Source organism: Mustelus asterias, unplaced genomic scaffold, assembly GCF_964213995.1.
Source record: "Mustelus asterias unplaced genomic scaffold, sMusAst1.hap1.1 HAP1_SCAFFOLD_771, whole genome shotgun sequence".
Taxonomy (NCBI): Eukaryota; Metazoa; Chordata; class Chondrichthyes; order Carcharhiniformes; family Triakidae; genus Mustelus; species Mustelus asterias.
This window is the reverse complement of record NW_027590718.1, coordinates 1-19,152: the sequence shown is the minus strand read 5'-3', so window position 1 is coordinate 19,152 and position 19,152 is coordinate 1. Positions and strand designations below refer to the sequence as shown.

At 47.9% G+C, this 19,152-nt stretch overlaps 1 protein-coding gene across 1 annotated transcript; it reads left to right on the top strand.

Annotated features, from left to right (window-relative positions):
- Positions 1-4,908: 4,908 nt before the first annotated feature.
- Positions 4,909-18,876, top strand: LOC144487392 (EEF1A lysine methyltransferase 3-like). Its single transcript, XM_078205480.1, has 3 exons — positions 4,909-5,163; positions 12,253-12,364; positions 18,482-18,876. Exons 1-3 carry the CDS (start codon positions 4,909-4,911, stop codon positions 18,874-18,876), a joined length of 762 nt encoding a protein of 253 aa, XP_078061606.1.
- The last annotated feature ends 276 nt before the right edge of the window (positions 18,877-19,152 follow it).

Genomic DNA, 19,152 nt, shown 5'->3' with positions numbered 1-19,152 from the left:
GGACTGGTGCAGGGGGCAGGGATTCAGGTTCCTGGATCATTGGGACCTCTTTAGGGGCAGGTGTGACATGTACAAAAAAGACGGGTGGCACTTGAATCCCAGGGGGACCAATATCCTGGCAGGAAGGTTGGCTAAGGCTACTGGGGAGACTTTAAACTAGAAAGGTTGGGGGGAGGGAATCGTGAGGAGATGACTGAGAGCGAGGAGGTTAGCCCGCAAATAGAGAAGGATTGTAGACAGTGTAAGAGGGAGAATAGACGGGTGATGGAGAAGGGGAGAGCTCAGACCAAAGGTTTGAGATGTGTCTATTTTAACGCCAGGAGTGTAGTGAATAAAGTGGATGAGCTTTGAGTGTGGATCAATGCTTGGAAGTGTGATGTGGTGGCCATTACGGAGACTTGGGGACAGGGACAGGACTGGATACTTCGGGATACTTCGGGATACTTTCTGAGCTGTAATTTTCTATGGTTCTATGGGTGCCGGGTTTCAGATGTTTCATAAAGGACAGGGAGGGAGGCAAGAGAGGGGGTGGAGTGGCATTGCTGATCAGGGATAGTGTCACAGCTGTAGAGAAGGTGTATGCTGTGGAGGGATTGTCTACGGAGTCTCAGTGGGTGGAAGTTCGGAGTGGGAAGGGGTTGATAACTTTGCTGGGTGTTTTCTACAGGCCGCCCAATAGTAACAGGGATGTTGAGGAGCAGATAGGGAAACAGATCCTGGAGAGATGTAGGAATAACAGGGTTGTCGTGATGGGAGACTTTAATTTCCCAAACATCAATTGGAATATCCCTAGGGTAAGGGGTTTGGATGGGGAGGAGTTTGTTAGGTGTGTTCAGGAGGGTTTCCTGACACAGCATGTGGATAAGCCTACAAGAGGAGAGGCTGTACTTGATCTGGTACTGGCTAATGAGCCTGGACAGGTGTCGGATCTCTCAGTGGGGGAGCATCTTGGGGATAGCGATCATAACTCTATCTCCTTTACGCTAGCATTGGAAAGAGATAGGATCAGGCAAGCTAGGAAAGTGTTTATCTGGAGTAAGGGGAAATATGAAGCCATCAGGCAGGAGATCAGAGGCATAAATTGGAAGGAGGCATTCTCGACGAAAAGTATTGAAGTAAGGTGGCAGATTTTCAAGGAATGTTTGTCTGGAGTTCTGCATGACAACGTTCCGATGAGACAGGGAGGTGTTGGTAGGTTACGGGAACCGTGGTGCACGAAAGCTGCGCTGAACCTAGTGAGAAAGAAAAGGAAAGCGTACAAAAGGTTCAGAGAGCTCGGCGATGATAGGGATCTAGATGAGTATACGGCTTGTAGGAAGTGACTTAAGAAAGAAATTAGGAGAGCCAGAAGGGGTCACGAGAAGGCCTTGGCAGGAAAGATTAAGGAGAACCCTAAGGCGTTCTATAAATATGTGAAGAGTAAAAGGATGAGATGTGACGGACTAGGACATATAAAAGGTGAAGGTGAGAAAGTCTGTACCGGAAGAAATAGCAGAGGTGCTTAATGAATATTTTACCTCGGTATTCACTGTGGAAAAAGACCTGGATTGAGGCGGACTGAAAAGATTGAGTATGCGGACATTAAGAAAGAGGATGTGTTGGAAACTTTGAATAGTATCAAGATAGATAAGTCGCCGGGTCCGGATGGGATGTACCCCAGGTTACTGTGGGAGGCGAGGGAAGAGATTGCAGAGCCTCTGGCGATGATCTTTGCGTCGTCGATGGAGACGGGAGAGGTTCCGGAGGATTGCGGATGTGGTTCCTATATTCAAGAAAGGGAATAGGGATAGCCCAGGTAATTACCGACCGGCGAGTCTAACCTCAGTGGTTGGTAAACTGATGGAGAAGATCCTGAGGGACAGGATTTATGAACATTTAGAGAAGTTTAGTATGCTCAGTAGTCAGCACGGCTTTGTCAAAGGCAGATCGTGCCTTACGAGCCTGGTGGAGTTCTTTGAAAATGTGACTAAACACATTGACGAAGGAAAAGCGGTAGATGTGGTTTATATGGACTTCAGCAAGGCATTCGATAAGGTCCCCCTTGCAAGACTTCTCGAGAAAGTGAGAGGGCATGGGATCCAAGGGGCTGTTGCCTTGTGGATTCAGAACTGGCTTGCCTGCAGAAGGCAGAGAGTGGTTGTAGACGTGTCTTTTTCTGAATGGAGGTCGGTCACCAGTGGAGTGCCCCAGGGATCTGTTCTGGGACCCTTGCTGTTTGTCATTTTCATAAATGACCTGGATGAGGAAGTGGAGGGATGGGTTGGTAAGTTTGCCGATGACACGAAGGTTGGTGGTGTTGTGGATAGGTTGGAGGGATGTCAGAAGCTGCAGCGTGGCATAGATAGATGGGCGGAGAAGTGGCAGATGGACTTCAACTCGGATAAATGTGTAGTGGTCCATTTTGGCAGGTCAAATGGGATGAAGGAGTATAATATCAAGGGTAAGACTCTTAGTACGGTAGAGGATCAGAAGGACCTTGGGGTCCGGGTCCATAGGACTCTTAAATCGGCCCCGCAGGTAGAGGAGGTGGTTAAGAAGGCGTATAGTATGCTGGCCTTCATCAATCGAGGGATTGAGTTTAGGAGTCGGGGATAATGGTGCAGCTTTCTGAGACCCTCTTCAGACCCACTTGGAGTACTGTGCTCAGTTCTGGTCACCTCATTACAGGAGGGATGTGGAAATGATTGAAAGGGTGCAGAGAAGATTTACAAGGATGTTGCCTGGATTGGGAGGCATGCCTTATGAGGATAGGTTGAGGGAGCTCGGTCTTTTCTCCATGGAGAGACGTAGGATGAGAGGTGACCTGATAGAGGTTTACAAGATGTTGAGAGGTATAGATCGGGTGGATTCTCAGAGGCTTTTTCCCAGGGCTGAAATGGCAGCTACGAGAGGACACAGGTTTAAGGTGCTGGGGAGTAGGTACAGAGGAGATGTCAGGGGTATGTTTTTCACTCCGAGGGTGGTGGGCGAGTGGAATCGGCTGCCGTCAGTGGTGGTGGAGGTAAACTCGATAGGGTCTTTTAAGAGACTTCTGGATGAGTACATGGGACTTACATGGACGGGCGGCACGGTAGCACAGTGGTTAGCACTGCTGCTTCACAGCTCCAGGGTCCCGGGTTCGATTCCCGGCTTGGGTCACTGTCTGTGTGGAGTTTGCACATTCTCCTCGTGTCTGCGTGGGTTTCCTCCGGGTGCTCCGGTTTCCTCAGAATCAAGCGTGCCGGTGAACCTGGCACTCCCACAGTCCAAGGGTTATGTTGATTGGCCGTGCTAAAAATTGCCCCTTAGCATCCTGAGATGCCTAGGTTAGAGGGATTAGTGGGTAAAATATTTAGGGAAATGGGGGTCGGGCCTGGGTGGGATTGTGGTCGGTGCAGACTCGATGGGCCGAATGGCCTCTTTCTGTACTGTTGGAATTCTATGATTCTATGATTAACAGGATTGAGGGTTATAGGTAAGCCTATATATAAGCCTAGGTAGGTAGGGACATGACCAGCGCAACTTGTGGGCCGAAGGGCCTGTTTGTGCTGTATTTTTTTCTATGTTTTTTGTCTAAATGTCTTCTGCCCAAGAGAGGGCTCCACCCCCTGGGATGATTGCCCACACTCTGTCTCAAATGCGGTCCCAAGCCAGATGAGCCTCTTCTGCTGTGTTGCCCCGAAAGGGACAATCATGACAAATCGCCACATTGCCCATGGAAGACAGAGATGAGGAGAATCTTTTTCTCTTAGAGGGTTACAAAGAACAAAGAACAGTACAGCACAGGAAACAGGCCCTTCGGCCCTCCAAGCCTGTGCCGCTCCTTGGTCCAACTAGACCAATCGTTTGTATCCCTCCATTCCCAGGCTGCTCATGTGACTATCCAGGCAAGTCTTAAACGATGTCAGCGTGCCTGTCTCCACCACCCTACTTGGCAGCGCATTCCAGGCCCCCACCACCCTCTGTGTAAAAAACGTCCCTCTGATATCTGAGTTATACTTCGCCCCTCTCAGCTTGAGCCCGTGACCCCTCGTGATCGTCACCTCCGATCTGGGAAAAAGCTTCCCACTGTTCACCCTATCTATACCCTTCATAATCTTGTACACCTCTATTAGATCTCCCCTCATTCTCCGTCTTTCCAAGGAGAACAACCTTGTGAGCCTTTGGGACTCTCTTCCTCAAAAGCCGGTGAAAGCAGAGTCTTTGAATATTTTTTAAGCTCAGAGGTAGCTAGATTCTTGATGAGGCCGGGGGCGGGGGGTGAAAGGTTACTGGTGGTCGATAGGAATGTGGAATTGAGGTTACAATCAGATCAGCCATTATTGAATGGCAGAGCAGGCATGAGGATACCAGTGGCCTACTCCTATCTGAATTCGAATGTTTGCATGCGTGTATGCAACATGTTTATTCACAAATTGACATTGCAATATAGCTTTAGAATGAGAAAATTAATCATCTTAACCACATAATTCAGTTCGAGTGGCATTTTTGCCCAATAGTGGCATTGTATCTCTGTTAAACGACAAGAGAACTGGACATAAGGTGATAAAAAAGCCAGTTTGGCAATTTGGAAAGCATTTGGAAACTTAAGCCCTAATGTTGCCCTTAAGCCTGCTCCCCTTATATCATCCCACATCTGAAATTACTCACACTCTGTGAAATTACTCTTCAGAGGCCGGGTGTTCCTTCACCAGATTCCCTTTATTTACAAACTATTCCACATCTAGAGTGCTTCAGATACAAAGTCAGAATCGAGCATGCCGGTGAACCTGACACTCCCATATTTATATACAGGTGAGGCTCCCTGACTAGCCAGGCCATTATGATCTCAGTCATGGAGCTCATACTCCAAGAGGCCAACTCTCATTGGCCTCATTGAAGTCCCTCCCACCCCCCAGGTGTGAGGAACCTTGGCAGTTCGCACAGCTCATGGATCTCTTGAGTATTGAGTCTGGATCCTCCAACTCGGCATCTGACATGGGAGGAGTGTGTCCAACAGGTGCCCGTCTCTTACGACGCGTGCGCCGCAGTTCTAGTTCACCCCCTTCCTTGCGTGGCAGAGGAGTAGCCGTGGCTTCGCCCGCAGTGTCTATTTTGGACTCCGAGGGTCTAACTATGAGCGACAGAGAGGTGGGGCTGGCCAGTCTGGGAGAACTCTCCTCGGTCCTCAGCCTGCTGGGCATAGTTGGTTCCAGGACAAACTGTGATTTTGTGGCCGGCACCTGATCCAGATGTTTTTTTCAGGATGGCCTCACCCATGCATATTCAGTAGGATACAGGCCCCATCCGACACTCAACCATTCCAGGTAACATATGGGACCGTTTACGTAATTCTTTACCCAACCTTTTTCTCCAGCCTCCAATTGCCTCTCCCGGCTGCTATTGTCATGGCCTCTGCATTGGACTTCTTGTTGCTTTTCTCCCCCCCCCCACTCCCCCCCCCCCCTCCCCGCCCCCCCCCTTCCCACACCTCCCCCCCAGGTTTGGGAATAACAAACTTAATCTGGTGTAGAGTTGTCTGCCCATTGAGCAATCCTGCAGGTGCTATTCCTGGAGTGACATGGCGGGGGGCTTGTTCTATAATCTAATAACTAATGGGAAGCTTTGTGTCTATTAATACTGCCAGTTGTTCCTTAAAGCAGCTTTTAAAGTCTGGACTGTTTGGCGATGGTTGGTACGGTGCCGTCCTGATATGTCAAATCCCATTCAACTTCATAAACCGGGTGAACTCTTGGCTGGCGAAAGCTGGTCCATTGTCAGCGACCAGCAGCTCCGGGATCCCACATGTTGAAAAGAAGGTGCAAAGTTTCTTTAGCGTTATTGTTGTGGTCGTTGAATGCATCCTATGGCTTTCCATCCAATTGGGCACCCACTATGACCAAGAAAATCAAGCCCATGAATGGGCCTGCATAATCCACATGCAGCCGAGTCCATGGTCTACCTGCCCATTCCCAAGGTGTAGGAGAGCTGCTGGTGACAACATATGTCCATCTTGGCGTTCCAGGCAGCACCCTTGAGCACTGCTATGTCCGTTTTCATTCTGGGCTACCAAACATAGCTTCTGGCCAGTATCTTCATTGTGGACACTCCTGGGTAGTGATTTAGTTCAGCCAGTATGGCACGGTGACCCGGACTCAGAACAATCACTCACGCTCCCCCATAGCAGTATTCCCTCTTCTAACCTGAGCTGCTCTCTTCTCCAATAAGGGTGGAACTGGAGCTGTACTGGCCTTTCCATTTCCCCTGTCAGTACTAAGTGTTTAACTTTTGTGAGGACAGAGTCTTTTTGCGTCAAAAGACCGATATTATATGCGGCCACTGTGAAGGTATCCAGAAAATTCATGGTCATTACCATCTCTTCCACTTGGGGTACCATTGGTGGGGTGTCTGCAAAAGGTTGCCTCCTTAAGGCATCTGCATTTGCCACTTGGCCTCCCGGCCAGTGCAGGCGTGCCAAATTTCCTTAGCCTCCTGAGAAAGTAGAGCCATTGGTGGGCTTTCTTAACTACAGTGTTGGCATGGAGGGACAAGGACAGGTTGTTGGTGATCTGGACACATAAAAACTTGAAGCTTTTGACAATTTCTACTTCGTCCCCATTGATGTAGACAGGGGCGTGTTCTCCACTACACTTCCTAACGTTGATGACTATATCCTTCATTTTGTTGACATTGAGGGAGAGATTATTGTTGCTGCACCAGTTCACCAGATTCTCTATCTCATTCCTGTAATCTGTCTTGTCATTGTTTGAGATCTGACGCACTACAGTGGTGTTACGACAAACTTGAAAATGAAGTTGGAGGGGAATTTAGCCACACAGATATAGGTGTATAAGGAGTATTGTAAGGGGCTAAGGATGCAGCCCCACGATCCCTGTGATCCAGACATTTATTATGAACATTTCTGTTAATTTTTTAAAATTCCAGATCTTTATTCTTTCAGACCATGCTTCTTTTGGTTGTTATTTCTTTCCCCATGATCAGCTTGTGATCCTGTGACCGGGGCTAATGGTCTGCGGGAAATGGGTCCACATTCCACCACCGCAGCTGGTGGAATTTAAATCCAATTAATAAATCTGGAATTGAAAACTAGCCTCAGTGATGGTGACCACTAAACCATTGTCGAGTGTGGGAAAAACCCATCTGGTTCACTAATGTCCTTTGGGGAAGGTAATCTGTCATCCTTATCCAGTCTGGCCTGCATGTGAATCCATAACGACAGCAATGTGGGTGACTCTTAACTGCCCTCTGAAATGGCCGAATGAGACACTCGGATCAAGGGCAGTTAGGGATGGGCACCAAATGTTGGCATTACCAGCATTCTATGAAAGAATAAAGACTCTTGCTTTATTCTTCCAGTACCCTCACCAATTTAGTTCCAGTGTATTCCACTCGTGATACCCCACACTGTTTTAGTATCATCCAAGGAATCATGTAATCAATTTAATGTAATCTGAGCACCATGAGACACATTCTTTGGAATGGTTTAATGGGTCCCAACGCGATTTGGATTGACAAAGTTTTCTTGCACCAAATACTTGGTTTGAACATTCTATAACACCATGTAACACCGGATAAATGCGAAGTGATGCATTTTGGAAGAAATAATGTAGGGAGGAGTTATACAATAAATGGCAGAGTCATCAGGAGTATAGAAACACAGAGGAACCTAGGTGTGCAAGTCCACAAATCCTTGAAGGTGGCAACACAGGTGGAGAAGGTGGTAAAGAAGGCATATGGTATGCTTGCCTTTATAGGACGGGGTATAGAGTATAAAAGCTGGAGTCTGATGATGCAGCTGTATAGAACGCTGGTTAGGCCACATTTGGAGTACTGCGTCCAGTTCTGGTCGCCGCACTACCAGAAGGACGTGGAGGCATTGGAGAGAGTGCAGAGAAGGTTTACCAGGATGTTGCCTGGTATGGAGGGTCTTAGCTATGAGGAGAGATTGGGTAAACTGGGGTTGTTCTCCTTGGAAAGACGGAGAATGAGGGGAGATCTAATAGAGGTGTACAAGATTATGAAGGGTATAGATAGGGTGAACAGTGGGAAGCTTTTTCCCAGGTCGGAGGTGACGATCACGAGGGGTCACGGGCTCAAGGTGAGAGGGGCGAAGTATAACTCAGACATCAGAGGGACGTTTTTTACACAGAGGGTGGTGGGGTCTGGAATGCGCTGCCAAGTAGGGTGGTGGAGGCAGGCACGCTGACATCGTTTAAGACTTACCTGGATAGTCACATGAGCAGCCTGGGAATGGAGGGATACAAACGATTGGTCTCGTTGGACCAAGGAGCGGCACAGGCTTGGAGGGCCGAAGGGCCTGTTTCCTGTGCTGTACTGTTCTTTGTTCTTTGTTCTTTGTTTGTTGAACACAACAACTTTGCCACTTATACTGGGATTATACCTGCAATAGGTCCTCGGAGGTGAAAGTCCCATCATCAGAATTCATAAGAACATAAGAACAGAAGAAATAGGAGCAGGAGTAGGCCATCTAGCCCCTCGAGCCTGCCCCGCCATTCAATAAGATCATGGCTGATCTGACGTGGATCAGTACCACTTACCCGCCTGATCCCCATAACCCTTAATTCCCTTACCGCTCAGGAATCCATCCATCCGCGCTTTAAACATATTCAGCGAGGTAGCCTCCACCACCTCAGTGGGCAGAGAATTCCAGAGATTCACCACCCTCTGGGAGAAGAAGTTCCTCCTCAACTCTGTCTTAAACCGACCCCCCTTTATTTTGAGGCTGTGTCCTCTAGTTTTAACTTCCTTACTAAGTGGAAAGAATCTCTCCGCCTCCACCCTATCCAGCCCCCGCATTATCTTATAAGTCTCCATAAGATCCCCCCTCATCCTTCTAAACTCCAACGAGTACAAACCCAATCTCCTCAGCCTCTCCTCATAATCCAAACCCCTCATCTCCGGTATCAACCTGGTGAACCTTCTCTGCACTCCCTCCAATGCCAATATATCCTTCCTCATATAAGGGGACCAATACTGCACACAGTATTCCAGCTGCGGCCTCACCAATGCCCTGTACAGGTGCATCAAGACATCCCTGCTTTTATATTCTATCCCCCTCGCAATATAGGCCAACATCCCATTTGCCTTCTTGATCACCTGTTGTACCTGCAGACTGGGCTTTTGCGTCTCATGCACAAGGACCCCCAGGTCCCTTTGCACGGTAGCATGTTTTAATTTGTTTCCATTGAGATAGTAATCCCATTTGTTATTATTTCCTCCAAAGTGTATAACCTCGCATTTATCAACGTTATACTCCATTTGCCATATCCTCGCCCACTCACTCAGCCTGTCCAAATCTCTCTGCAGATCTTCTCCGTCCTCCACATGATTCACTTTTCCACTTATCTTTGTGTCGTCTGCAAACTTCGTTACCCTACACTCCGTCCCCTCCTCCAGATCATCTATATAAATGGTAAACAGTTGCGGCCCGAGTACCGATCCCTGCGGCACGCCACTAGTTACCTTCCTCCAACCGGAAAAACACCCATTTATTCCGACTCTTTGCTTCCTGTCGGATAGCCAGTCCCCAATCCACTTTAACACACTACCCCCAACTCCATGTGCCCTAATCTTCTTCAGCAGCCTTTTATGGGGCACCTTATCAAACGCCTTTTGGAAATCCAAAAACACCGCCCAATTCCATTATTTACAAGATCCTACCATACTCCACTGAGTGCTCAGTGTGTGCTGCCTACATCAGGAGTGCAGAGAGACTGACGCTCCTGTTTAAATACAGGACACGGGGCTCTCCGACTGGGCCATCAATGAGCTTTCAATCAGGGACATCTTTTGTTGTCCAACCAAATAAACAAAACCGAATTAACTCAGGGACAACTGAAAAAGTGCAGCTCCCTAAAAGGAGGGGAACCGCCGGAAACAAAAGGCAAAGCAGAAAGGAAACTTAAAACATCAAATGAAGATGTGATTAAGGGGGTCAATAATACACCCCAGTCCCTGCGGTGCCCAGCGGGCACGGAAGGCAGTGGAACACCATATGCTCCCTCTCCAGGGACACCCAGACATGAACATATAGCCGCGGTAGAGCGGCAGACAGTCGGGTTGGATGACCCCCTGGATCGCCCGCTGCCTGGACCGGGAGATGGAATGCCTCGCCAGGCCCAGAAACAGGTCCACGAGGAGCTCCTCTTCCTTCCCCGCCCCTCTCCGCACCGGGTGCCCGTAGATCAGGAGCGTGGGGCTGAAGTGCAAACAAAACATCAAAAGAAGGTGTTTTAGAAAACTGAAAAGGTTGTACAGCCGACAACACATAACGTAGACATGGTCCACGGACTCCACAAGGTTGCAAAAAGGGGCACACTTGGGACCCCGTGAACCGGTACAACCTACGGTTGTACGGCACTGCTGCGTGCAGCACCCTCCACCCCAGGTCCCCGAGATAGTGGGGGGGAGATCTCTCCGTAGAGAGACTTCCACTGGGGACCTCTGCCACCCGGTGGCAACAAGGCCGCCATGGTGTATCCGGGCGACAGGCGAGGACGCGGCAGCAGCCCGTACAGGAAACGCCTCCGTGCGGTAGAAAAGGGGACTGGGGGCATTTCCATGAGGTGGCTCATGATGTGGGGGTACCTGACCCGGGAGGGGGGGGGGTCAAGGTTTGGGGTCAATGTAAAATTCCATCCGAGCAGGGGAACGCTCGGGCGGGATCCCACCGCACGCCTGTGCCGCCTCGAGACTGCGTGTGCCCTCAGGTCTGAACACAATCATCCTGAGGTCTTGGATGGCTTTGGACGCGTGCCGGACAGCCACCTCCGCGCGCTCAGCCAGCACGCGGGGACTCATCCAGCCCGCTCCTCCGCCATCCAGCACGTCCCCGATTCTGGTCACCCCGGCGTCCACAGCCTCCTCTCCGCCAGCCACCTGAAGTTATACGGCTGGAGGTGCGGATTCCTGAGCAGTGGCTCTCGCACGAGAGCCGCTGCTCCTGACGCTGCGTCGCGAGGCGACCGTGTTCCAGACCGTGAGGAGGTCCTGGTAAAAGACGGGCAACTCCCGCGAGGTCGGAAGGTGCCCCAGATTTATATGCAGCAGCTGCACGTCATAATTCAGGCCGTGCAACAGGCGGGAGAAATCCGTCGCCAGGGCACACCATCGTGGAGGAGGCTCGACGTAAAGGTATCTCTGCAGCGTCTGGAGGCGGAAGGTCGCTACCTGTGTGCGAAGGCACACGAGACCCTGACCGCCCTCCGCAAGCGGGAGATGCAGAACCTCGGCAGGGACCCAGTGCAGTCGGTTGTCCCAGAAGAACCGCAGGAGGGTTCTCTGGATGTTTGTAACAAAGCCAGGGGGAGGGGTCAAAGGGACCAGCCGGTACCACAACATGGAGGTGAGCAGCTGGTTTATGATGCGAACTCGCGCCCTGTAGGACAGCACTCGGAGCAGTCCTGTCCAGTGACTCAGGCGAGCGGAGACTTTGGTCTCCAACTCCTGCCAGTTCACCGGCCAGGACTCTGTTTCAGTCAGGGATTCCTTTTGTTTATTACAAATACGTTATTACAAAACAATTACAAATATTCAAAGAATAAATATGAAAGATGCATCACCAATGGCTAACACCATCCATTTATCAATAACCTACAATTACTACCTTCTATTTAGGAATGGTTCATTGTTGGTTCTAGTTTTCCAGGGCATTGTCCTTGGTTTCAATCAGGGACTTCATACGCAAGCAGGCCAACCTCAATTGCCTGATTAAAGGCATCACAATACCCTTCCATCTACAATGCTTCGATGGCTGTATGGTGTTTAAGATGTTGTGTTTCTGTTCCCTGTGAAACTATTTAGAACATAGAACATAGAAAAGCTGCAGCACAAACAGGCCCTTCGGCCCACAAATTGCGCCGAACAATTTCCTTACCTTCTAGGCTCATCTATAACCCTCTATCTTACTAACCTCCATGAACCTATCCAAAAGTCTCTTAAAAGACTCAATCGAATCCGCTTCCACCACCACTACCGGCAGCCGATTCCACGCACCCACCACCCTCTGAGTGAAAAACTTACCCCTAACATCTCCTCTGTACCTACTCCCCAGCACGCTAAACCTGTGGCCTCTCGTGACAACCATTTCAGCCCTGGGTAAAAGCCTCTGAGAATCCACTCTATCAATACCTCTCAACATCTTACACACTGGATGAGCACCCTCTCTTGCAGTGGGTCCTGACTTTCAGAAATGTCATTAAATGTTTCAGGTGAACTAATTAATTCCAATGTTAATTCAACTTTTTCTTTCAGGCCAAAGTTCTCTGCCGCTACTTTGAACAGGAACAGATGGATTTTACTGGGAAGAAGGTGATTGAATTGGGGGCAGGAACTGGGCTGGTGGGGATTCTTGCCATCCTGCTGGGTAAGTGAAGAAAACGTCAAGAGACAACACTCTGTAGGTGTGAGGAGAGTAAAATGTGGTACGGTCACTATGCACAATGACAAGACCTTGGGCTGAGTATTTCTGAAATTAAAAAGAGACAAGTTGTCGAAGCTTTTCATCTTGCACTCATCACGGCAAAAGTGCAAGAGTAGGAGGACAACAATTAATACTGCATGTGAAGAGAGAGCTGATTGGTTGGGACACTCCCCTCATGAAGTATAAATTGTTGTTCCCTTTCCAATTGGTATTCTTGTAAATCTGAACATCAATACATTAAAGAAAAACATCTTTGCCTATTGAGCCAAGAATTAATTCTGGCACATTCAGTGTAATATTTTAAAAAGAGCTTGAATCTTTTGAATCTAATCAATAACACAAGCAAATGGATTAAAAACAGGAGTTGGCCATTTGGCCCCTCAATCATGCATTTTTAGCAAAATACCCACACTCTTAAATTCCAGTCACCTTGCAATAAACATCAAGAGAAGTGGGAAAAATATAAATATCCAGGGAATGTATAAGATCATAAGAAATAGAGTGATTCAGCTTCTTGACTCTGCTCAGCCATTTACCAAGATCATGTCTGACCAAGTGAGGCCACTTTCTTGTCTTTCTCCCATGTTCTCTTAAACCCTCCTCTGTCGAACAAAAATCTGTCTGACTCAGCCTTGAATATATTCAATGATCCAGCCCCACTGCTCTCTGGGCGAGAAAATTCCTAAGATCGATAACCCTGTAAGAGAAAGAGATTAGACCTTACATCTGTCTTAAATGGGAGGTTTTAAATTCACCCAAGAGGGGAAACATCCTCAGACAAGCTCACTTGGAATCATATGTTTTAATAAGTTCATTCCTCTTTCTTCAAAATTCCAATGGGTGCAGACCCAACCTGCTCAACCTTTCCTCAAAGGACAACCCCTTCATCCCAGAAAAAAGCCTAGTGAATCTTTGCTGTAAATATATCCCTCTGTGAGGAGACCAGCATTGTACACAGAACTCTAGGGATGGTCCCACCAATGTCTTGTACATTTAGAGCAACACACCCATTCTGTTATGCTCTTTTCCCTTGCAATGGACATTCCATTTGCCTTCCTAATAACTTGCTGTACCTGCATGCTAACTTTCTTGTGATTCATGTGCAAGGACACCCAGATCCTTCTGTACTACAGAATTCTGCAGCCTCTCTCCATTTAAATAACATTCTTCACTTGCATTCTTCCCACCAAAGAGGACAACCTCAAATTTTCCCACATTATATGTTAGGAATGGGTTAACAGACTTTCCTGTTAAGTCCTAATTTGATGTCAATTATCCAGTGATATATAAAGGGGCTTCAGGCGGCACTTGGGGTCGATGAAGAATTGGATGTGGAGTTGGATCAAAGAAATAAAGGTAGTTTATGAAGAAGCAGAACTTGCGTCTCCTTTACTGAACTGCAACCTTAGAGGCTCAAACAGTGGTAGCAGAGGATGGTTGTTGGTTCCAAGGGCTGCAAGTTACGACTCTTTCAAAGAAAAAAAAGGGAGAAGAATTCTAATCCACTGCGGAGTGAGTAGATGACAACAAAATGGCTGAACCTAGAGTGAAAGTGCCAGGATATGACTATCCACCATTATTTTCAGAAACTGAACCTTATGACCAATGGAGAAGCAAAGTCTTCATGTGGACGGCGGTCACCGCTTTGAGTAAAAGAAAGCAAGGAATGGCCTTGGCTCTTTCTTTACCACAAAGAAGTAAAGTTAGTCAAAGTATTTTCTGAATTGGAGTCGGAACATTTGGACTCGGGGGAAGCTCTGGATAATTTATTAACCTTTATGGATAAGATTTCTCAGGATGACTGATTAACTGCGTGTGAAGCCTGGTCAGATTTTGATACTTTTCGGAAATCGGAGGATATTTCTATTGAAGAATATGTGATGGAATCTAACAGACTATATATAAGGCTACAAAAACACTGGCTGGAAATTCCACAGTCCCTGTTGGCATTTAAGTTACTGGACTGTGCTAAAGTGACCAATCTGGATAGGCTCCTGGTTTTAACAGGAGTTAAATTTGCAGACAAAGATACCTTTATATGATCAAATGTTAGAGGCCTTAAAAAATTCTTGGGGAAACATTCTATACCCACAGCTTTTATGTCACGAATAGGTCAATCCATGATAAAACAGACGATAGCACAGACACTGTCCACAGGATGGAGAGATCGTACAGGCACAAGCCAGCTACAGGAATATGGCAGACGATGAGGAGGAGGGATATGGAGAGGGGTCGCAGAAAAGTGAACACCAGAAAAACCCAGGGCATGAATAATCGGTGTTTTCGGTGAGAAAAGGTTTTAGATCGACACAGCCAACTTAAAGCAGATGCTTTAGCAAAATACCATAAGCTTTCGGAGCACTGCTCCTTCGTCAGATGGAGTGGATATCTGCTCTCAAACAGTGCAAACAGACACAGAAATCAAGTTACAGAATACTAATTAGAATGCGAATCTCTAAAGCCAGCCAGGTCTTAAAGGTACAGACAATGTGGGTGGAGGGAGCATTCAACCCAGGTTAAAGAGATCATAGAAAGATCATAGGAACCCTACAGTGCAGAAGGAGGCCATTCGGCCCATCGAGTCTGCACTGACCACAATCCCACCCAGGCCCTACCCCCACATATTTACCCGCTAATCCCTCTAACCTACGCATCTCAGGATTCTAAGGGGCAATTTTTAAACTGGCCAATCAACCTAACCCGCACATCTTTGGACTGTGGGAGGAAACCGGAGCACCCGGAGGAAACCCACGCAGACACGAGGAGAATGTGCAAACTCCACACAGACAGTGACCCAAGCCGGGAATCGAACCCGGGACCCTGTGAAGCTGTGAAGATGTGTATTGTCTCCAGACCGAACAGCCAGTGAGATTCTACAGGTCCAGGAGGCAAGCTGTGGGGGTTACTGATAATGTGACATAAATCCAACATCCCGGTTTAGGCCGTCCTCATGTGTGCGGAACTTGGCTATCAGTTTCTGCTCAGTGACTCTGCGCTGTCGTGTGTTGTGAAGGCCGCCTTGGAGAACGCTTACCTGAAGATCCAAGGCTGAATGCCCATGACTGCTGAAGTGCTCCCCCACAGGAAGAGAACAGTCTTGCCTGGTGATTGTCGAGTGGTGTCGAGCCTTCAACATGTCATTGATGAAGACTAACATCTCGCCAAGGCCATCCCCACACCCCCACTTCTTGCCTTCAAACAACTGCACAAACTCAAACAGACCATTGTCCGCAGCAAACTACCCAGCCTTCAGGAGAACAGTGACCATGACACCACACAACCCTGCCACAGCAACCTCTGCAAGACGTGCCGGATCATCGACACGGATACCATCATCTCACGTGAGAACACCATCCACCAGGTACACGGTACATACTCTTGCAACTCGGACAACGTTGTCTACCTGATACGCTGCAGGGAAGGATGTCCCGAGGCATGGTACATTGGGGAGACCATGCAGACGCTACGACAACGGATGAATGAACACCGCCCGACAATCACCAGGCAAGACTGTTCTCTTCCTGTGGGGGAGCACTTCAGCGGTCACAGGCATTCAGCCTTGGATCTTCAGGTAAGCGTTCTCCAAGGCGGCCTTCACGACACACGACAGCGCAGAGTCGCTGAGCAGAAACTGATAGCCAAGTTCCGCACACATGAGGACGGCCTCAACCGGGATATTGGATTTATGTCACATTATCAGTAACCCCCATAGCTTGCCTCCTGGGCTTGTAGAATCTCACTAGCTGTTCTGTCTGGAGACAATACACATCTCTTTAACCTGTGTTGAATGCTCCCTCCACCCACATTGTCTGTACCTTTAAGACCTGGCTGGCTTTAGAGATTCGCATTCTAATTAGTATTCTGTAACTTGATTTCTGTGTCTGTGCACTGTTTGAGAGCAGATATCCACTCCATCTAACGAAGGAGCAGTGCTCCGAAAGCTTATGGTATTTTTTACCAAATAAACCTATTGGACTTTAACCTGGTGTTGTGAGACTTCTTACTTCGATCAGATAGCCAGTTACCTATCCAATCGGCCAACTTTCCCTCTATCCCACACCTCCTTACTTTCATCATAAGCCAACCATGGGGGACCTTATCAAACGCCTTACTAAAATCCATGTATGTGACATCAACTGCCCCACCTTCATCAACACACTTAGTTACCTCCTCAAAAAATTCTATCAAATTTGTGAGGCACGACTTGCCCTTCACGAATCCGTGCTGACTATCCCGGATTAATCCGCATCTTTCTAAATGGTCGTAAATCCCATCCCTAAGGACCTTTTCCATCAACTTACCAACCACCGAAGTAAGACTAACCGGTCTATAATTACCAGGGTCATTTCTATTCCCTTTCTTAAACAGAGGAACAACATTCGCCACTCTCCAGTCCTCTGGCACCATCCCCGTGGACAGTGAGGACCCAAAGATCAAAGCCAAAGGCTCTGCAATCTCATCCCTTGACTCCCAAAGAATCCTAGGATATATTTCATCAGGCCCAGGGGACTTATCGACCTTCAGTTTTTTCAAAACTGCCTCCCTCCGAACATCTATTTCCTCCAGCCTATTAGCCTGTAACACCTTCTCTTCCTCAAAAACATGGCCCCTCTCCTTGGTGAACACTGAAGAAAAGTATTCATTCATCAAGTCGCCTATCTCTACTGACTCCATACACAAGTTCCCACTACTGTCCTTGACCGGCCCTAACCTCACCCTGGTCATTCTTTTATTCCTCACATAAGAGTAAAAAGCCTTGGGGTTTTCCTTGATCCGATCCGCCAAGGACTTCTCATGTCCCCTCCTCGCTCTCCTAAGCCCCTTTTTCAGCTCATTCCTTGCTTACTTGTAACGCTCAATCGAGCCATCTGAACCTTGTTTCCTCATCCCTACATAAGCTTCCCTCTTCCTTTTCACAAGACATTCCACCTCTTTTGTGAACCATGGTTCCCTCACTCGGCCATTTCCTCCCTGCCTGACAGGGACATACCTATCAAGGACACCCAGTATGTACCAGAAAATCCAGCCACAGAACCTTGTAGCCATCCCTGCCAATCAACTTTGACATTAGTTCTAGTCATTAACTATTCTGTACCAGCACCAATCTGTCACGAGCCAATGGCAGTTATAGCTGAAATTGTAGTTGTTTAATTAATCCAAGTGCGGGTGCACTGAGTACCTTCCTAATCTTATATTTCCTTATAGCAGGAAGGAGGACATGGAAGTAGCAAGTGATGTAAGGAGAATGGGAATGTAGGAAGGAGGGGCTTATATAGGAGTATATGTTTTGAAACGAAATCACGCAGGACGTTGAATTCAGCAAGATCCAACCATGGATCGAAGCATCGAGTGGCATCGTATCAGTCCAATGAAATCAAGTCAGGTTGGAATGGAAAGAGAAAGATTTCAGTTTAGTGATAAAATAAAGATTGCCAATCAGGTGACAGGCTTTTTAAAGAAGCCAGTCCAACTCACGGCATGCTGGCACGGTGACACAGTGGTTAGCACTGCTGCCTCACAGCGCCAGGGACCCGGGTTCAATTCCCGGCTCGGGTCACTGTCTGTGTGGAATCTGCACATTCTCCCCGTGTCTGCGTGGGTTTCCTCCGGGTGCTCCGGTTTCCTCCCACAGTCTGAAAGCTGTGCGGGTTAGGTGGATTGGCCGTGCTAAATTGCCCCTTGGTGTCAGTGGGACTAGCTCGGGTGAATACACTCGTGACTCACCTGAGGAAGGAGCAGCGCTCTGAAAACTCGTGATTCCAAATAAACCAGTTGGACTTTAACCTGGCGTGTGAGGCTTCTTACGATGTGATCACCTTTTCTTTCTTCCAAAAAATTCCATCAAGAGTTATTGAAAACAGGTCAATAAATGTCGCCCAATGAATAAGGCGATCGATTGCTCTGCCCAGTACTCAGTGCCAAATCACTGCAAAAGTGCGTCATTCGCCGTGTTCATCTGCCTTGTCCAGGATTTCTCTGTCCACATTTACCATTTACAGGACTGTCACAGAAAAGCAATAAATGGAAATAAGTTGTTCCTCTCTAACATTCCTCCGGCAGGTGGTGATGTAACTTTGACTGACCAACCCAATGTTGTGATTCAATTACAGTACAACGTCAGCAAAAACATCCCCGAGGTCGGCATCAAGCGTGCAAAAGTGTCTGCTTTACTGTGGGGCAAAGACCACAAACAGTTCCCCACAGACTATGACTTCATCTTTGGTTCAGATATCATCTACAGGCCATCAGAATTCCACTCGCTGATAACGACCCTGCTCTACCTGAGCAAACAAAGTACCACCATTTACTTCTGCTCGAAGATGCGCAAACACATGGGAGTCATCGATTTCTACGAGAAGGTTCTTCCAACTCATTTTGATTCCACAATTGTTCACAGTGTCCCAGAACAAGAAATCAATTTGTACAAAATTACCAGGAAAGAGCCTGTCGCATAACGGGTTAATGCTGCAGAGAATCTCAGAGGTCACATCAATGAAATATACAAGATCCAGATGGGCTTCACATCCCAGAGTTGGATAGTTGAATGGTGCACAGAGTGAGATTTTTTTATTTCGCCCTGTTCCTGGATCTCACTTTAACCCCGACACTGATGCACTGTCCCCGTCTTTATTGGTATCATTGTATTCTGAAAAGACTAACTGGATGCTGAGGCAACCTGACAGCCATCTTAATTCACCTTACACCGAGCTCAATTCGAACCGTGCAGAGCG

What these genes read in the sequence shown, in the direction of transcription:
- LOC144487392 (XM_078205480.1), top strand. Translation starts at nt 4,909, where the DNA reads ATGGATCTCTTGAGTATTGAGTCTGGATCCTCCAACTCGGCATCTGAC. An exon ending in TCCTCAGCCTGCTGGGCATA is followed by an intron (nt 5,164 to 12,252) that starts GTTGGTTCCAGG and finishes TTTTTCTTTCAG; the next exon opens with GCCAAAGTTCTCTGCCGCTA. An exon ending in GATTCTTGCCATCCTGCTGG is followed by an intron (nt 12,365 to 18,481) that starts GTAAGTGAAGAA and finishes TTCCTCCGGCAG; the next exon opens with GTGGTGATGTAACTTTGACT.